Source organism: Haliotis rufescens, unplaced genomic scaffold, assembly GCF_023055435.1.
Source record: "Haliotis rufescens isolate VD_foot unplaced genomic scaffold, xgHalRufe1.0.p SCAF_71, whole genome shotgun sequence".
Classification (NCBI taxonomy): domain Eukaryota; kingdom Metazoa; phylum Mollusca; class Gastropoda; order Lepetellida; family Haliotidae; genus Haliotis; species Haliotis rufescens.
The window spans coordinates 798,782-819,573 of record NW_025964363.1 but is presented as its reverse complement, the minus strand read 5'-3'; the positions used below and the strand labels follow the sequence as shown (position 1 = coordinate 819,573).

The window sequence follows — 20,792 nt, the reverse complement described above, 5'->3', positions numbered from 1 at the left end:
TAACCAGACAACCCTGTACAGCAGCATTTAACCACAAGCGATGAACAGTTCTGTTTCAATGTGGTTCCCATGGAAAGCACCTAACAAGGTCACAAGACAATATTTATTACAACATTAATTTATTCGTCCTAAATATGATTGTTGATAATACATACTCAAAATGTAAGTTGAACAAATGAATGATGACCATCAATAACACTGTCAATAAAAGCTGCATTGAGTTGAGGCCACCAGCTTTTACAGATTAGCCCTTAAGCTTTCCATTTTCTGGTAAATGTCTTCTCTCTTGGCGGATGTTCCGGACTCGGCATCAAGGTACGGCTGGCGGCCGATCTTGTTGGCAACAAGACGTTCGGCGTAGGTGATGGCCAGATTGATCTGCTCCTTGTACTGGGTGTCAAGTCGCTGCAGCTCCCCCACCTGGAACATAGTGAGTGAGTGAGTGAGGTTCTACACCGCTTTTAGCAACATAGATAACCCATGGAGATACCATTTAAGACAATAGATGCCCAACAACCTATGCTTGACATAAAAGGCCACCAATTATTTAGAGTGGGTGAGTGAGTATTGTTTTGCGCCACTTTCAGCAATCTTCCAGCAAAATCACAGTGGGGGACACCAGAATGAAACAAACAAAAGAAGAGTCCTAGAGAAGAGATAGGCACGAGGGTGGCTTTGTCATGAGAAAATCTTAGGTAAGCAAGTTTCATTCATGTAAACTTGTCCCCATTGTTGCCACAGTGCACTGAGTAAAATACCATGGATCAAGGGCCGTAACTGTAATAGACTGTCACATACAGTTACGGCCCTTGATCCATGGTATTTTACTTAGAACTTAGTATCTCTTATAAACATGCAGCCTTTCATTTATGTAACTTAGTGTCTGAGAAAACTTGTCCCCATTTCACGCAGTATGCACAAAGTTGAAAAGCATGGAGCAAGGGCCATAACTCTGTAAAAAATGAATTTAAGACAACTTTCAAAATCATTTGAGATCATGACGAATAACATCAGTTTGTATATCGCTGGCCTGAATTGGTGGTGGGGAATTAACATGAGTTAATATGAAATATGCTTGGAGCCCTGGGTGTGGTAATACAGCGTGATCTTAGCGCTAAGGTGATCACAACTCCAATACCTTAACATAGACTTACGACAGTCGTAGCGCTTAGTCTGTTTTGTACAATGGAACCCTGGGCCCTGTTCCACAAAGTGATCGTAGCGCAGATACGTTAGACTTATGACTGTCCTAGAGCTACGATTGCTTTGTGGAACGGGGCCCTGCACAGTGAACAACACTCAAGTGAAGATAGTGCAACTGTGATACACACCTTTTCAGAGGCCTCAGACCCCTCGTTCTTCAACTGTGTCTGAAGATTCTGAATCTGCTGCGTCAGCTGTTTGTAGTCGCTGTCAATCTTCTTGCGGCTACTGGTGAATGCACTGCTGTCCTTGCTGCTCTTGAACTTGTTGATGGCATCATCATAGCTCTGATAGAGGGCGCTGCGTTTGTCCTGGGCACTCTGGACCTCCTCCAGCAGACTGGCCACTCGCATGCGGCTCTCCTTGGCTTCATCCTGCAATTGTAACTCTCACTGACACAACTGACAAACTGAACTTTAACCCCAAATAACCAATGCCAATTATGCCTGTATCATGTAAGGTTCAAGGACTTGTAACTTATGTTATGTGAACACAGTAAATAATTTAGTCTCGATCCCATACACACAGAGAGAGAGTGGGTGAACACAGTGTGAAGCCACATGGAGCAATAGTGCTATAGTGGTGAAGAGTTATCTCCCCTGTGAGTGGACTTCTTGAACAAAGGCTGGTGTCCATCTATCTCTGACCCATGCTCGAGGAACTGTCGGGTTGAAACCCAAATGATGGATCATCATCATGTATCAGGCATTCAAATCTCCTAAGATAGGATCCTGTCGGGCGACAACTCTAAACGGCTGCACATTAGACATCTGCACACCGACAGCTGCACATTAGACATCTCTGCACACCGACAGCTGCACACATCTCTGCACACCGACAGCTGCACATTAGACATCTCTGCACAATGACAGCTGCACATTAGACATCTCTGCACAACGACAGCTGCACACATCTCTGCACACTGATGATTGCATGTTAGACATCTCAGTACACCGACGGCTGCACATTAGACATCTCTGCACACCAACAGCTGCACACATCTCTGCACACCGATGGCTGCACATTAGACATCTCTGCACACCGACAGCTGCACATTAGACATCTCTGCACACCGACAGCTGCACATTAGACATCTCTGCACACCGACAGCTGCACATTAGACATCTCGGCACACCGACAGCTGCACATTAGACATCTCTGCACACCGACAGCTGCACATTAGACATCTCTGCACACCGACAGCTGCACATTAGACATCTCGGCACACCAACAGCTGCACATTAGACATCTCTGCACACCGACAGCTGCACATTAGACATCTCGGCACACCAACAGCTGCACATTAGACAACCCCTGTTTCACTGCATGGGCAATGACACTGCACCATGTTGGGGGTGGCCACATGTCGCCACCCCATCCTCATACAGTTATTGATGATGCAGCTTGCTTAATAACAAGATTTCATCAGCCTGTTACCTTGGTGATGGAGAAATCCAGCCTGACGTAGATGATGACGAGAAGGAAGAGGAGGTAGAACGCTCCGACCACCAGCAGGGGCTCCTGAAGCAGTCGCATCTTCTGGAAGGTGTAGTGTACCTGCAACACACAATCCTACTTATAGAGAGGTTTCCATACTGATTCCATCTGGAATTTTGGTGGATGTAACCAATATTTCTTGAAAAACTTGCACCTACAACTGACTTACAGAGACATTGTGAGTCTACAATATTCACAGACAGTCACACTCGGTCACATAGAAATGACACGTTCACCACCGGCTCACATTCCGGTGGAATGGTGAATGCACAACTTGCCTCCATGTTCTGGATGTGCTGCTCCACGAGCCTGTCCTTGTGAAGGACGATGACAGGACGGCCGACTGTGTCCAGGTATGTGAAGTGGAGACCCTCGCTGCCCTTCTTGACATCATAGGGTGTTTTCAAGTCAATGTTCCTGCAACACAAGTGTGTCATCAGAGAATGGAGTACACAACCACAGTTTTTGTTTGTTGTTTAATGCTGCACTCGGCAATATTCCAGCCTTATGATGGGGGTCTGAATAATCGAGTCTGGACCAGGCAATCCAGTGATTGACATCATGAACACCAATCCCTGCAATTGGGATGCATAGACATGCATCAACGAAGTCAGTGAGCCTGACCACCTGATCACATTAGTAGCCTCTTAAGACAAGCAGTCTACACTACACTGACGTAAAACAACCTGATTTCATATATACATCTGAACGAGGGCTGTAACAATTCACCGATACCCAAGATATCATCGACACTTAGGTACACTTGATACTTGATTCGTCAGTTTGTGAAATCACAATACGCTATAAATAGAACAGGAACTAATAGAGTTACCTCCCATAATGGCAGAAGTAGCATAGCACCAACTGCAAGCAGGGCTGTGCACAAGGACATGCCGACTATCTGTTGCACATAATAACCATCCCTTCATTTAAAACTGTTTTGTTCTTGTGGGTTTTGTTGTTAAAGTTTTTGAGATAACAATAACAAATGTACGAAGAGAGAGAGGTTTTAGAGATGTAAAATATTGTATCGTCAGTCCGTATCACAAATTTTATCGAAAGATACAATGGCCCAAAAGCAATCTGAGCGATACGACTATCGTAAGACTATGGTAAAGTATGTGAGTTACGATCATCTTAGCACTAAGATCGGATTTGTGCAAGCATGCCTAGGCGATACCCAGCTCTAATCTGAACCAAGGGTACAACTCTCACAGACCAACAGGTGGCTACTTACTGGGCGCCCTCGGGTAGAATAATCCTGACGGTGAGTTCATCTACAATCATGTCATCGTATACATGGTCAACCAGACGCATCTTTAAGGCATACTTGTCACCTGCAAGGTAGAGGACAGAGTTAATGAGACAAATGAGTCATCGTCACAGCAACTGAGTCCTACTGCTGGAACAGACTGACAGGAGTCGGTTCTCTAAATGTTACAGGCATCCAGACTCCTGAGAATCCCTACTTTTTATAAAACAAATGATCACATAAGACCAAGAGCGAGAGAGTTGGGTTTAACGCCGCTTTAAACAGTCTTCCAGTTATATCACGACATGCATCAACCAAGTCAGGGAGCCTGACCACCCGATCCTGTTAGTTGCCTCTTACAAGTATATTTGCCTTTTACGGCGGCAAGCATGGGTGGCTGAAGGCCTATTCCACCCCGGATCTTCACCCACCTTTATTGTAGAGGTACTCATAGCTAGGAACATTATAGCCGATGTAGTAGTGAGTCTTCCAGCCTCCAAACAGTGGGAATCGGGGACGAATCTCAAACTCAACAAATTCATCAGATTCTCTGACATTGCTCGTGGAGATGTTTCCAATCTCGTCGCGGTAGTAGACGTCTCGTGCAGCGGCTGGAAGGAACGTCTGCAACACAACAGGCACAATGTCAAGGTTACATTCACACAGGGCAATATACGAGATGGATACAGATTCAGATGGTTAAAACTACTGTATCCATCGGATCTTAATCGTCATCCAATCTTGTAGCGAGTGAGTTGGATTTAACACCGCTTTGAACAGTGTTCCAGTTATATTGAGATGAAAGCCCGAAGTGATGCCGGTCATAGATGTTTACCACTTCGGTGAAACCCACAAGCACAGAGCAGAAAAACTTGGAAACATAATGAGGCAAACCGTGATTCGAACTCACGATCGTAGGTTTCTGGCGTGCCTAAGGGAGGTAACTCTGCACAGCGAACTGCTGTGTCTTAGACTGGGCCACCTATACCCCATCAAATTTTATAACAAACCTTAAAGCTCTTGATCCCAATTGCATGGATTGATGCTTATGATGTCAATCATTGGATCATCTGGTCCAGAATTGAGTATTTACAGTGAGTGAGTGAGTGAGTATGGTTTTACGCCGCTTTTAGCAATATTCCAGCAATATCACGGCGGGGGACACCAGAAATGGGCTTCACACATTGTACCCATGTCGGGATTCGAACCCGGGTCTTCGGCGTGACGAGCAAACGCTTTAACCACTAGGCTACCCGACCGCCCCGAGTATTTACAGACTGCTGTCATATAGGTGAGTGCTGCGTTAAACAACAAACAAACAAACAAACAAACCTTGAAGCTCTTGATGGAGGACACTCCGTCCTGATTCCTCTGGTAGTCGAAGCGGGAGAATGGCCCCTTGAGGACGGCCCCTGAGTGCAGCATGTCTATGTGCTCCTCCACGGCGATGTTGCCCCAGTGTGACACTTCAACTATACGCTCCATGCTTGTCACAGTCAGGAATGGGGAATTGTTTTCTTCATGGACCTTCAGTTCGGCCTGGAAAATTAGCATTATTCCATTTACAGAAGGACTCCCTGAGATTATCTTTATAGTTTTTCTCACAAAACAATACGGATGACATTGTATATTGACAACACACCGTATATTGACAACACACTGTATGTTGACAACAGGTATATTAACAACACATCGCATAACGACAACAAATCGTATATTGACAACACACTGTATGTTAGTACATCGTATATTGACAACACATCTTATATTGACAACACATCGCATATTGACAACACATCGCATATTGACAACAGGCATATTGACAACACACCCTATATTGACAACACATAGCATATTGACAACAGGTATATTGACAACACATCGCATATTGACAACACATCGCATATTGACAACAGGTATATTGACAACACACCCTATATTGACAACACATCAGATATTGACAACACATCAGATATTGACAATACACTGTATGTTGACCACACGTCCTATGTTGACAACAGTTATATTGATAACACATCGTATATTGACAACACATCCTATGTTGACAACAGGTATATTGACAACACATCGTATATTGATAACACATCGTATATTGACAACACATCCTATGTTGACAACAGGTATATTGATAACACATCGTATATTGACAACACATCAGATATTGACAACACATCAGATATTGACAATACACTGTATGTTGACCACACGTCCTATGTTGACAACAGTTATATTGATAACACATCGTATATTGACAACACGTCCTATGTTGACAACAGGTATATTGATAACACATCGTATATTGACAACACATCCTATGTTGACAACAGGTATATTGATAACACATCGTATATTGACAACACATCCTATGTTGACAACAGGTATATTGATAACACATCGTATATTGACAACACATCCTATGTTGACAACAGGTATATTGATAACACATCGTATATTGACAACACATCCTATGTTGACAACAGGTATATTGATAACACATCGTATATTGACAACACATCCTATGTTGACAACAGGTATATTGACAACACATCGTATATTGACAACACATCCTATGTTGACAACCGGTATATTGATAACCAGCATATATTGACAACACATTGTATATTGACATCACACGTCATATTTCCATGACTCGAGATGCACCATTTGTCTTGTGCGTAGATTAGCATTTAAGTTTGGAAATCATGTGCAGCATATCGTGGTAAGAATAAAGACACTCTGTGGTAACATTGACAGATGGTTAGTTTTGTGAGTAACCGGTACACATCGGAAACATCTCTTCTTAACGTACATACTTCTCTATATGTTTCGATGGTTTGTGTTTCTTTTGGCGGTGTGTATATATACATGCTATAGGGGTGAATGACTCCTTAACAAAAGTATCCTTCATCAGAGCTCCAGATAACTTTTTGAACAATTGAGTTTTTACTCAAAGGTTTCTATTTTAACTGGGTTATTACATTTTTCAATGAGTAACCAATATTTTTTTACTTATCTATTCATCACTCTATTGGGGTTTTCCCAAAATGTGTAAACATTTTGAGATTTAAAAAATATAAAAAATTAATGTTTCAGATGTATATAACGATTTTAACTATAGGCTTGACTCGGAAAGTAGCTTGTAATTGTGCTTTGGAAATTAGCTCCATTGTACGCATGCTGAAGAAGCCTCACTGGGTATTTACGTGAGCTGTTTTTATACATTTTATAGTTGATCATATTTATGCATGCGTTTCTGTATGCATGTTCATTTAAAGTAATTGGGTTTTGAACATTTTTAGGGGGTATTTTACGCAAATGCGCAGCTTATCTATAGAAATGCTTCCTTCTATATTGAGTGAAATCGGGGAAAGTTTCACCTACCTCTGTAAAAGGTTCTCTTTCTTCATAGGGGCCGTATGTGATGACATTGTCACTTTGGGACACAGGCTTGGGGCTCTTGGTGTAGGACTCCGTGGTGGAGGACGTGGTCACCACGGTGGTCGTCTGGGTCAAGGTCTTGTAAGGGGAGTAGAAGAACACGTTGGCCTCCAGGACCACCAGCTGTTTCTCCGCCTGGGTGATTAAAGCAGGGTAGGCTCGCAGGGCGTGAGCAAACACGGTCTCAACATCCACTGTCACACTCTTGCCGGCACCCAGGGCCTGGCCGAGCGTCACACGCCACAGAGACTTGCCACTGCAATACAGATGAGAGAGATGCTACATAAACCAGTGTTAGACCCGTGAACATCACAGGTAGAATAGGTCTTCAGCAACCCATGTTGGCCAGAGGCAACTAATGGGATCGGGTGGTCAGGCTTCCTTACTTGGTTGATGCATGTCATTGTATCCCAATTGCATGGATCAATGCTCATGATATCAGTCACTGGATTGTCTGATCCAGACTTGACTATTTACAGATCGCCATCATATAGTTGGAATATTGCTGATTGCGGTGGCAAACAACAAAGAACCAAACAAAGTATTTGAATATTGGTTTGTGTGTGTGTGTGTGTGTGTGTGTGTGTGTGTGTGTGTGTGTGTGTGTGTGTGTGTGCGTGTGCGCGCGCATGCGTGTTGAGAGTGGGTGGTGTGTGTGTTGGGAGTGGGTGGTGTGTGTGTTGGGAGTGGGTGTGTTGGGAGTGGGTGGTGTGTGTGTTGGGAGTGGGTGGTGTGTGTGTTGGGAGTGCGTGTGTGTGTGTGAGCATGTGCGTGTGTGTTGGGAGTGGGTGGTGTGTGTGTTGGGAGTGGGTGAGTTAACATTCATCAAAGGACAGTGTAATCACTTTTAATATATCACCGACTACAAAACTAGTTCATGAAGCGAGTATTAGACAAGGATACAAAATGCAAAAAGAACAAGGAATCACATCACAATAGAAATAACTGCCTGCCCATGACTGGTAACTTTTCTATCGGGCTGCATGATATTTTCCTCTACTGTCCAGACTGTCTACTCTACCAGACTGTCCGTCAGATGATTTGAAGACTACTTACAATTTCAGTTTTATTATAACTCTTTGTAGATTTTCGAGTGATTGTTGGCATCTTTTCAACTGAATCAGGAGCCAATTTTTTGGGTATTCATAATATCTGATTGCGGTGGGCAAGTTTGAAGATGGGCAGGCAACTCATTTTGGTTCACCTGCCCAACTGTCTTGTTGGGTTTCCAAATTATTTCAAACATTGTTTATCATGTTTATAACATCTGCTTTATCTATGGTTTCTTTGGAACAAATGGGTACCGAAGATAGAAGCTATACTCACTCCTGGCCAGCCACTGTGGTCTGAGATACAGCGAGCCTTTCCTTGGCGTCATCCACCCTTGTCTGTAACAAAGACACATGTACAATGAAAGTCAGTACACCATCCACAACAGATTCTACTGTGGACCGGTCTAGTTTGGGAGGCAACTTCCAGCTCAGAATGCTTTAACTGAGCAATTGTATCGTGTAAAATATTGTGCATGATTGGTTTCATGTTTTATATATCTAAATGAGCCCTGTAATGAAATATGCATCAATTTGCTTGCTGATATTAGTAATTCTGATGGATGTGTGGAGTAGAGTAACACTTAGTACACACCTGGAATTTAGCAAGTTCAAATGTTTGACAGTTGATGAGTATGTGTTGCAGAGTACAGCAAAATATCATGTGTCAGTCACTGCTTGTGTCCTATATAATTGATTGTTTTTCACAGAGGTTATTTCTATTGTTTCTGTTTGTTACTGATAAATGATTAATGATGCAAGTTTAACCAAGTCCTGTATGTACATGTTTCTGAAACTCAGCACAGCACTACCTTATTAAGTCTAATATATTACACAAAAGAAGTTAAGGATCACCTGATTTTCTCATATTACAATAGTTAATCTCTCATGCCATGACAGATTAACATTACCAATGTGAAAGAATCGGGTGATCCTTAACTTCTTTTGAGTAGTATATTATACCATGTCATTTGTTAAGTATATATATATTTCTAGAATTGAAAAACTACTGAACTCTCTTGAAGTTATGTTAACATTGGTAAAGAGTCAGACAAAAGTGGAAGTAATTATTCCAACAATATTTGACAGTGTAACAGAAGTAGTTGCTCACAAACTATTGTTTCGCATATTTACATTTGTAGCAGATGAGAATGTTTGCCTCAGAGACTTGATACTAGTTGGCACCACAGAGAAAGTCAGGAAAGTAAGGATACATCCAAGATTCCACTTGCGTAAAGCCATCGAAATTCACACTTGTCCACTTGCCCAAAACTAATCCAGTACTAGAAGAGTCCTCATTGAATGAGAAGTATTTGAGGGCTACAATTCTGAACTTGTTCTCAATGCTTCAATTTTGCTACAAATTACAACTGAATAAATTGACATTGTCAATTTTTGTATCATTCAAGCACGACTATCTACAACCTGAGGATGAGTGAAATAACGTTTACACGAGTCCTCTGGACTAGTCTTGAAAAATAACCTACGAAATGCTAAGGCTGGCGTAGTTCATTCTGATTAACATGCTGAATCAAGATTTGTAACCCTGGAAATGAATACAAGGAAAGAACAAATTCCCTAGTTTCAGTGCTACCTACATATTCAGAGCCGCCTTCTGAAAACAAAGTGTGTCACACTGATCTCAATTTGTATCCTCGATCAGCCTGGGTGAAAGCAGAAGGACCTGTTTCACATGACGGTGAACTAGTTTTAGTTAAATCAAAGTGACTTTTGGTGTTCCTTTGAAAAACTGGTTGTCAAATAGGGATAACATGGCACTGCATGTATTTGGAACCATGAAGTATGGGTCTATGCATGTTATGAAAGTTGAAAAATTTCAATAATCACAATCATTTTTAGTTTAGAACTAGTCTGAGTCAGTTAATAGTTAAACCATAAAGGTATACACAGGTGTTGAGCTTGCTACCGGGTATATCTGAGAATCATGCTGGTGAATTAATTCACAAATTCATTAACAGTTGTCACATTTTGTCTCTAGTCAACAACTTGGAACGGGAAGGATGATTCGTGGCAACTGGACACCTGTGCCGTGTTCGTTGACTTCATTCCGTAACAGAACCAGCCTATGGATCTACTGGCAATATTCTTGATTTAATAAAATATCTAACAAAAACAAATAGATATTTAAGTTCGTAGCAATTATATTTAATAAGTTTGTAAGGTACTATGAGACTCAAAACTAACTAGCCAGTAGAAAGCCGTGACGTGGAGGATGCAAAACTAGGCCACACCCCCTGTTTGGGTCAAGTCGTCAACAAGGAAACTATTTCATTGTCAATGCAAAAAACTTACCACAGCACCGATAAAAGACAATTTGCTCTTCAAACTTGAATCTACTGCATATACAAAAGATGACACGGACGATGATCCCTTATTTTCTATCGTCACGGTGGCAATAATTTTTACTAAATGGCTTGCGATGTCTATCTTCCTTTCAACCTTGCTATTCACAATTCCTGCATTGATAGTGTCCTGATTCACTTTGCACAGCACAGAAACGAATATTGAGACCAAAAACAAATGAAGGATTTGGGTCCTCATCGTGTACTTTTGCTAGATTGAAGCCGATTATAACGCCGGTACACGATAACCCTCGCTCACTTCCTGAGCTGACTCCACAGCCTCGTTGTCAACAAAGCCTAGGTGGCACTTTCTACTAAAACCTGCACAGTAAATAAAACGGAATCGGCAATGTCAAGGATATGTTAACCGACTTGAAATCTTTTCTTCTGTTTAGTTTACAAGGGCGGGTCCAAGTCTCTAAGGCAATAATTATTAGTTTAAATAATAAGTTCTAGATTATGTAAATATAAGAACAGGTTGCCCCTATAAGAGGCTAGAGTCCTAAGATGTACTGTTCATATATCTAGACTTGCCTATTAGGTGGATAGAATTTCTACACATCCATGGATTTTTCTTTTAATACAACCTTTGAGCAGGGCTAGACGAGAAACTACGCTGGTCAATGAAATATGTGTTCTTTTGGTGTTCAAATAAAACGAAAACTCCGAGTTGATGTTAATGTATTCGTTTCTTTCTGACAATACGTAGCTATAGTTCAAATTCAATCATGCTAGTTACAAGTGGCTATACTTACAACCTGGTACAAAAGGCGACTCTGTCAAATATTTTTCAAACATGTTTTCATAACTAACTGGAGTTCACACTCGGTTAAGTGAGCGAGTTGGGTATTAACGCCGCTTTGAACAGTTTTCCAGTTATATCATGGCGTCTCAGCTTTGTGTGGGAGGAAACCCCGAAGTGATGCGGGTCTCAGACTTTTACCACTTTGGTGAAACCACTCGGCAGGGATAATATTGCGCGCTAACGTTTTGGTTGGTTGGTTGGTTGTTTCACGCCGCACTTAGCAATATTCCAGCTATGTGACGGCGGTCTGTAAATAATCGAGTCTGGACCAGACAATCCAGTGATTAATATCATGAGCATCGATCCGCGCAATTGGGATCGATGACATGCATCAACCAAGTCAGCGAGCCTGACCACCCGATCCCGTTAGTCGCCTTTTACGACAAGCATAGTTGCCTTTTACGGCAAGCATGGGTTGCTGAAGACCTATTCTACCCCGGATCTTCACTGGTCGCTAACGTTTTGTTTAGTGTGGCCTCGTACTGCCAATCAAAATAATGAGAATTATGTGCTATTGTCACTGTATGTGGGGGTCAGTCAATAAGATTCACTAATAGGTTACTTTCTTGTCAACACGAACAACGTGGATGTAAGCTTTTCTATTAAGAATTTTGCTTTATTTTAGTCCGATGTCTGAGCCCGATAAATTGGTCAATTGGGTTTAAATGCTTGTGGCACATTGAGTGAACAAATTCGCAATTAGGGGTCACGATTTCCGTTGAGGTAAAAGTCAAATTTCAGGGATCCGGGTACATCCTACATCAATAACGCCTTATAGCGTAATAAGTGTTCTTGCAAATATTTGAAGACCAGGTCACTTGTGGATGTCAGGGAATCTGTATAAGACCCGTGTATGGAATCCCTGATTGTTGTCACAAATGATCAGAGGAACATATATACCCAGCATGGGCGGATTCTGTATAAATTACCACCAAAGACAATAAATAGATCTTAATTGTGCCCCCCCCCCCCCCCCCCCCCCCCTTTTCAAAAAAGCTGTATCGATACGCGGGAGTTGAAATTCGTTTCGTCATAAAACCCATTCCAAATTTATAGATAGTGCATTAAAATAAGGACTACTGTTCAATTCGGAATACGGATCTATTTTGTTTGTGTGATTGGGTAATTATTATAAGGTTTTGCCATCTCTATATACCGTAGCGAATAAGATATGTATTCATCTACTGTTACTGAAATTACTATTCTCAATTGATTCTCGTAAAAAAATATACACAATCCAAATCCGACTGATAATTGCCCGCCATTTTACACAACAATTTGAAGCAAGATGGCGGGAGTTGGCGATAGAAATCGATCCCTGAAGGAAGTCGTGTTGGAAAGTCTAACAGCCATTTTGTCACCTCAACATGATACAAGAGCTGATGGGGAAAATCAAATTAAGGCATTAGAAGTGACAGAGGGTAAGTCTCTTGTGCGATAAATGGACACTAAAGTTTTGAGTCATACATGAGCCACATGTTCCACAACACGATGACGGCGCAAAACAAGATGTATCGAATGTCAGTTTGGATGAATACACCAAGGCTGTCCTTGTATCTGCTCACAATGTATATGTCGTTAGATTAGTCATTTGATTTTCTTGATTTGTTTCCACATGTGTTCAATGTTGTAAAAATGACCATAGGCCTGTCATGATTAGCATGTCCGACAATCGCCATCTGCTGTTGTGAATAAGGTTACATTGGTTGGTTGGTTTGTTGTTTAAAGCCGCACTCAGCAATATTCCAGCTATATGACGGCGGTCTGTAAATAATCGAGTCTGGAACAGACAATCCAGTGATTAATATCATGATCATCGATCCACGCAATTGGGATCGATGACATGTATCAACCAAGTCAGCGAGCCTTACCACCCAATCCCGTTAGTCGCGTTTTACGACAAGCATAGTCGCCTGAAAAGTGTTACATAGACACTTCATGCCCCGATATTCCATCTGCTAATAAACCTCCTCATGTAAACAGTTACTTTAGATTGATCATATGTGCAAGATAACAGTCATTAATCAATCAACAAACTATGGGTTAATCCTTTGATTGATGCTTCTTTTTGGAACTCATCTGACCGTGCCCCACGTGACGCTCGCTTCAGGATCCAACACCCGTTTTCGGTCTTAGTGAAACTTACACGTCTTCACGATCAAAACCCGTTTTCAGTCTAAGGGGAACTTACATGTCTTTAAGATCCAACACCCATTTTCAGTCTTAGGGAAATTTACACGTCTTTACGATCCAACACCCGTTTTTGGTCTTACGGTTTAGCTTGCTTTGGACAAGGGTTAACTATAAATTCTTAACTTTTCAAGCGTTAATCCGGTTAATCCGAATGGTCTGTCATGTCTTCACGATCCAACACCCGTTTTCGGTCTAAGGGAAACTTACACGTCTTCACGATCAAACACTCGTTTTCGGTCTTAGGGAAACTTACACGTCTTCATGATCCAACACCCGTTTTTGGTCTAAGGGAAACTTACACATCTTTACGATCCAAGACCCGTTTTTGGGCAAGGGTTAGCCCATCTTCCCGAGGCAAGTGAGTTAACTGACTATAAAAGTCCAGTTTCCACCCTTGCCGAACTAGGCTGGTATTATGGAGTTACATTTTGGCTGGACTAACGAGTCTATGCATAGTCCAATCAAAATCGCACACAGAAATCAAAATCCGGTTTGTAGAGTGTCATGCAGATTTCGGTCGACTGCAGGATTTGCAAAGCATGTGCACCGCTAACCCGTTGTCAACAGATCTTTTCTAAATCTTTTCATGTTTTGAATCAAGGTGCTCATGTGATTTGATGCACTTCGCGATGTAAGACTCGTTTTATCACAATATAGATCTTGATTATCGATCAGATATTCTTGACTGGGAGCCACCGTTTTGTTTGAAACAAATGCAAGTGAGACGAGAGGTTGAATCTGATTGGTCAATAGGAGAGGCATAGAAAGGACATAACTCGTAATAGCCACTGGTGGCGCTACGATCGAGCCCAGGAATTCTAGCCTAGTTCGGCAAGGGTGGAAACTGGACTTTTAAAGTCAGTTAACTCTCTTGCCTCGGGAAGATGGGGCTAGCCTTAAAATCTTACCTCTTCAAGCATTAATTCGGTTAATCCGATTGGTCGGTCATGTTGATATAAACCATTGTGGGTGTGGCTTCGAGAAAAGATTAACGGGAGAACGGACTGTGACATCACACGCATGCACAATTCATTGTTTTCTGAATGACACGTGTGTGTTAATGGGGTTTTAATGACCCGTTAAACGAGCACTGATTACATGTGATAGCGCTCGTGGTCCAGTGGTAGAGCATCAGCTAAAAAACGCATTAATTAGCCAAGCCGGTTAGCCGGCAAAGTGGTTCGAGCCCCCACAGCGCTAATTGGATCTGAAAAAGTGCGCCCGGTAAAGTACACTACTCCCCATAACATGTAATACATTTGCCACATCATACCTGGATTTATAACCCAATCTTAGATTGAATAATTACCCCAGACACGAGAAATGCCAAATGCGAACCACGGATTGCTATATATCAATGACACTCTCAGAGGCATCAAGGGGTGAATGTGATTGAGTTACTTTGCACAGTCTGTCAGGTAATGTGAGTGGTTCTACCACTAATGTAATAAAACATCCAAAACATTAACTGAGCAACAAGTGAATGACGACAAATACTCAGGTGTAGGGATTTACCATGAAACAGGTATGACAAGAAGGGAGAAGTACTTGTTGTATCATATGCAGTTTGTCTGAGGAAAAAGGGTTGAGCTGTTTTGAATATATAAACTTAACTTCATTGTTCCAAATATAATACGTACACATATTTGCTGTATACTAGACTGCAAAATTGTACATACACACTTACACATGCAGAAGGATTTGACATGGTGAAAAGTTATAGTAAGCATCATCCAATCAAATGTGAGAATTCAAGGGGATTCCCCCTTTGCTGTCTATGAGGCCCCCAATTGGTTGATGCATGTCTGCATACCCTAGTTGCGTGGATCGATGTTCATGATATCAATCACTGAATTGTCTGGTCCAGACTTGAATATTTACAGACCGCCGTTGTATAGCTGGAAGATTGCTGAGTGTGGCGTTAAACAACATACAAACAAACACAGGAGAGCCATTGCAAAGACACATGTTCGTATTTCTGCAGCATGGCTGTTATAAGAGTTTTTTTAAATAATTGTTTTAATGGCAAATGGCATCTGTTCTGGTTGGCTTGTCAATAGTGTGATCGTTTTTATTTCAGAGTTTGGTGTTTTCTTGGCTGAGATCACTATTGATGGCAATGGGCCTCTTGCAATTCGACAGCTTGCTTCAATCCTGCTCAAACAGTATGTGGAGGCCCATTGGTCACAGCACTCGGACAAGTTCCGAGCACCAGAAACAACAGAACCGGTTAGTTATTATCATTATGAGTAGTAGTAGTAATCGGTTAGTCATTGTTATTATAAGTAGTAGTAGTAGAACCGGTTAGTTATTCTCATTATGAGTAGTAGTAGTAATCTGTTAGTCATTGTTATTATAAGTAGTAGTAGTAGTAGTAGTAGTAGTAGTAGTAGTAGTAGCCTAATGGGGCTAGAAGGTTTTTACATTCACCTCACTTTTTGAGTAGCCATTCCCTGCTGGGTGAACAGAGGTACATTTGAACTAAGCTACTTGCCCAGGGTGACATTGACACTTGCATTTCAAGTGTATGTATGTATTCCTGTCTCCACCATCTGGTCATCTACCGACCGCCTCTGTGGTCTTGTGGTAGAGCGTCCGCCCGGAGAGCGGAAGGTCCAGGGTTCGATCCCGGGCCGCGTCATACAAAAAGACGTTAAAAGATTGTACTTGTTGTTACCCTGTCTGGCGCTCGACATTAAGGGGCTAAAACAAGGACTGGTCGGCTCGGAGTCAGTATACTGTGTCTGAGTGGGGTATACATGTTAAACTGCGGCATGGTATCTCAGTGAGCTAGCACTATAAATCGGCATCAGTCCGGACTAGTACAAGCAGCCACACACACACATACACGTGCATGCACGTCGCTATATAAGTGCAATAATCTTCGACGCGACGTTAAACCCAATTTCACCTCACCCTCACCTCATCTACCATCAGATGAGACCCGTGAAGATCCGGGGTAGAATAGGTCTTCAGCAACCCATGCTTGCCGTTAAAAGTGACTATGCTTGTCGTAAGAGGTTAAATAACAAACAAACATTTTCTACCGGTAATCTACATTTGCAGGTATACCTGTTCTGTATACTCAGTGCTTGCAAGCCAACACAAATGTGAAAACCTTATGGACGGGTGTTGGTGGTTAAAGTGAATTACAATATTTGATGTACACTAATTCATGGTCAGTTATTTACTAATCAACAATTTTTTTGTTTATTTGTTTAAAGCCGCACTCAGCAATAGTCCCGCTATATGATCGAATAAATAATCGAGTCTGGACCAGACAATCCAGTGATTAACATCATGAACATCGATGCACGCAATTGGGATATGATGCAGGGATTGACTTAGCCCGCGATTCCGCGATATTCTCGCATTGTCGTCGTAGATATCGCATCAACAGTCAATCAGCGCGATTGAAAATCGCGAAGAGCTTTCAATAGTTTTATCTGCATTAACACTCTCATTTTCACCAACAAAAATCTAAAATGTCGTATTGGTTGAATAAATTTATCTACGGTACCTAAAAATGTCACTACAAAACTTACACGCTAGTTTATTCAATAGTCAAACGTTGTCAATCGAAACAGCGATTTGCATACTCGCAACATTGCATGCTACATTTGTATCTCTTAATACTGTGCATAACCGATTCCTATATCACTGCATGGAGCTTTGCATCAGCTGACAATGGCGGAGTGCGCAACATTTTTTTATCCCCGATTGGCAAACAAGTGTTTGTTTTTACAAACTAAACACTTTGTTAGCGCACAAAAATGTTATTCCGTGATCTACAAATCCAAGTCATTAAAAATATTTTTTTAAGACTTAAATCCTAGCAGAAATCAAAGACGTTGAACTACATGTATGTGCGTCCGTGCAGAAATCAAGAGAGAAAAAGGCAATCACGGGTAAAGTTTCAAAACACGAGCAAATTTCGATTTTGGAATGACAGCAAAACAAAAACTAAATGAATATAAATACAACTCTTTCTCCATAATAATCTACAACTTGCAGATCAGAAACGATCGTAATTTAGATGTGATTCGTCTAGCCAGTGACGGCACCAGTGGAAGAGCTTTCATGAACTTACCCTCGTGCAAGAATGGCCACCGTGCGTGAATTACAAATTTTGAACTATTTCTAGTTGCCCACGTTTGCTTCCAAATTTGTCCATAAAAATTGAAAACTGTGACTTAATCATTCAAATGTAACTCTTAAACATTGTTAATGTCAACAGTCTTTTCAACTTCCGGTTACTCGTAAACATTTTCTGGCTGCTGCACATGACAAACACGCCGTCTTCTGTGTGAAATAAATGACTTAATTGTTGCTAATTAAAAAAGAGGGTGAACCTGGAGCAATAGTCGTTGTATAATTAACTGATTAATTGATTAATTAATTGAAAAGTGCATATTGATAAGATTCCATTTTATACGATCAGAGACCAGGCCTCTGATATGGTACACACTTCAGACGGAAATAAGACGGCGAAATTGATGAAAGCACTGCAATGTAAATAATATATTTTTTGCCAACAAACTGCAATACCATTCAACAGTCACTATTTCATGTCATCACTCTAAATATATTGAATTACTATCTAAACACACATTGTCGAAATTTGATAATTGCAGATTGTTGTCTCCTGCATGCCAATGACATGAACAGCTGATGGTGGTAAACATGCCTCCTAAACGATCTATAATTGTCCTCGCGAATAATTCCCCATCAAGTCAACAATGAACAGAAATACATAAATATTAGTGTAATTTATTCTTAAGTAGAACAGAAGTGTAAGTTGAATGTAATTTTTTGTTAATATGAATGATAATATTTTTAAATAGAATCTACATGTATTCGCAGTGGAATAATTAATGTTCGAAAATAGGATATATCTATATAATCTAGTAATATTACTTGCAACATTATTTGAGTCACAAGTACCAAAAATCAAATACAGTTTCTACACTGTGTGAATATGAAATATCTCATGAAATATAGCAAAATCTCATCACACGCCAAAAAATCTCATTGCTTTTGGACCAGGGGAGATTTTCTCTCATAGGTAAAATTTCCAGGATAATCCCTGATGATGACATACTTTTTGTTTATTTGCTGAAAGTTACTTCTTGGATATTTATTGACAATTGATCAATATCGATAGGCTGCGCTACTATTTATATAGCTGCACAATCTTTTCATGAGAAATGTGTTTTTTATCCCAGGCGAAGCAGAAGATCCGTGAGCTGCTGCCACCAGGCCTACAGGAGTCCATCAGTAAAGTTCGGACCAGCATCGCCTACGCTATATCGGCCATCGCCCACTGGGACTGGCCGGAAGCATGGCCACAGCTGTTCCAGGTCCTCATGCAAGCCCTGACCAGTGGAGACACCAACGCCGTCCATGGGGCAATGAGAGTTCTCACAGGTAGGGATGTGTGACCCACAGGTGGGGAGGGGTGTGGCTCACAGGTAGATGGGTGTGGCTCCCAGGTAGATGGGCATGGTTCCCAATGTAGAGGGGTGTGGCTCCCTGGTAGATGGGCATGGTTCCCAATGTAGAGGGATGTGGCTCCCTGGTAGATGGGTGTGGGCTCCCAGGTAGATGGGCATGGCTCCCAATGTAGAGTGGTGTGGCTCCCTGGTAGATGGGTGTGGCTCCCAGGTAGATGGGCATGGTTCCCAATGTAGAGGGATGTGGCTCCCTGGTAGATGGGTGTGGGCTCCCAGGTAGATGGGCATGGTTCCCAATGTAGAGTGGTGTGGCTCCCTGGTAGATGGGTGTGGCTCCCAGGTAGATGGGCATGGCTCCCAATGTAGAGGGGTGTGGCTCACAGGTTGGTGTGGCTCGCTGGTAGATGGGTGTGGCCCACAGTTAGGTGGGTGTGGTTCAAAAGAGGGGAGGGGTGTAGCTCACAGATAGATGGGTGTGGCTCATAGATAGGTGGGTGTGGCTCAAAAGTAAATGGGTGTGGCTCACAGGTAGGTGGGTGTGGCTCCCAGGTAGAGGGATGTGACCCACAAGTAGAAGGGTGGATTTGCCCCTTGAGGGGTGTGACTCCCAGGTAGAATATAATTTTGAAACTTATCCTGTCTCACACTATGCATTTCTTCCTTTTTTCTTTCAATCCTATGTGAAAATGTGCTTGAACAAAGTTTCCAGCTTCTGAAAAAAAACATTTCACCCGAACACACCCCAGCATCAGCATGGTTACCACCTGAACAAATGGGTCACACTATAATCCTGTGTGCATCGCGAACTATGAACGATGTTGTATGTGAAACTAGAAAACGAAAGAAGGAAAAGATACAAGAGATATCTCAAGATATCTTATAAAGATACAGTTTATTGTAAAATGTGCAGTATTTTGGTTTTCTACAATGTCCATTATTCTTGAGCTTGTTCCATCTGTGTTTTCCCTTGTTATGCATGTGACGTTGTTTAACTGATTGTAGAGTTTTGCCAGGACGTGACGGACACCCAGATGAGTCATGTTGCCCCCATTATCTTGCCGGAGATGTACAAGATCTTCCTCGAAGCTCAGGTTGGTTCTCTGTTTACTGTCAGCCCTAGTTCACTTGTCAGACTTCATTATTCACAGACCGCCTGCTTGGTCTCGTGGTAGAGCGTTAGCCTGGAGAGCGGAAGGTCAGTGGTTTGATTCCTGGCCATGTCATACCAAAAGACTTTAACAGATGGTACTTGTTGTTATCCTGACTGATGTTTGGCATAAAGAGACTAAAACAAGGGCTGGTCGGCTCGGAGTCGGCATACTGTGTCTGAGTGGGGTATTCATGTTAAACTGCGGCATGGTATCTCAGTGGGCTAGCACTATATAACCGTCATCAGTCCAGACTAGTACAAGCAGCCACACACACGTGTATGCACATCACTATATATAAGTGCAACAACCCTGAACGTGAGTGGCAGCGGGGTAGCCTAGTGGTGTAAGCGTTCGCTCGTCACGCCGA

General features: G+C 41.9%; 2 protein-coding genes across 2 annotated transcripts in view; one reads left to right on the top strand and one right to left on the bottom strand.

Moving 5' to 3' along the window:
- Nucleotides 1–102: 102 nt before the first annotated feature.
- On the bottom strand, nt 103–11,128 carry LOC124111560 (dolichyl-diphosphooligosaccharide--protein glycosyltransferase subunit 1-like). The gene is made up of 10 exons (XM_046471310.2): nt 10,774–11,128; nt 8,738–8,799; nt 7,355–7,667; nt 5,285–5,491; nt 4,384–4,576; nt 3,938–4,037; nt 2,979–3,117; nt 2,641–2,760; nt 1,332–1,577; nt 103–420 (listed from the first exon to the last, which is right to left on the bottom strand). The coding sequence occupies exons 1-10, from the start codon at nt 11,020–11,022 to the stop codon at nt 238–240; spliced, it is 1,812 nt and encodes a 603-aa protein (XP_046327266.1). The 5' UTR covers nt 11,023–11,128; the 3' UTR covers nt 103–237.
- Nucleotides 11,129–12,884: 1,756 nt separating this feature from the next.
- LOC124111558 (importin-9-like) overlaps nt 12,885–20,792 on the top strand; it is a 32,890-nt gene continuing 24,982 nt past the window's right edge. The window contains exons 1-4 of the mRNA XM_048388440.1: nt 12,885–13,049; nt 15,902–16,050; nt 19,047–19,248; nt 20,277–20,365. Of these exons, the coding sequence (XP_048244397.1) occupies nt 12,917–13,049; nt 15,902–16,050; nt 19,047–19,248; nt 20,277–20,365 (573 nt within the window). The 5' untranslated portion in view covers nt 12,885–12,916. The remainder of the gene's footprint in view (nt 13,050–15,901; nt 16,051–19,046; nt 19,249–20,276; nt 20,366–20,792) is intronic.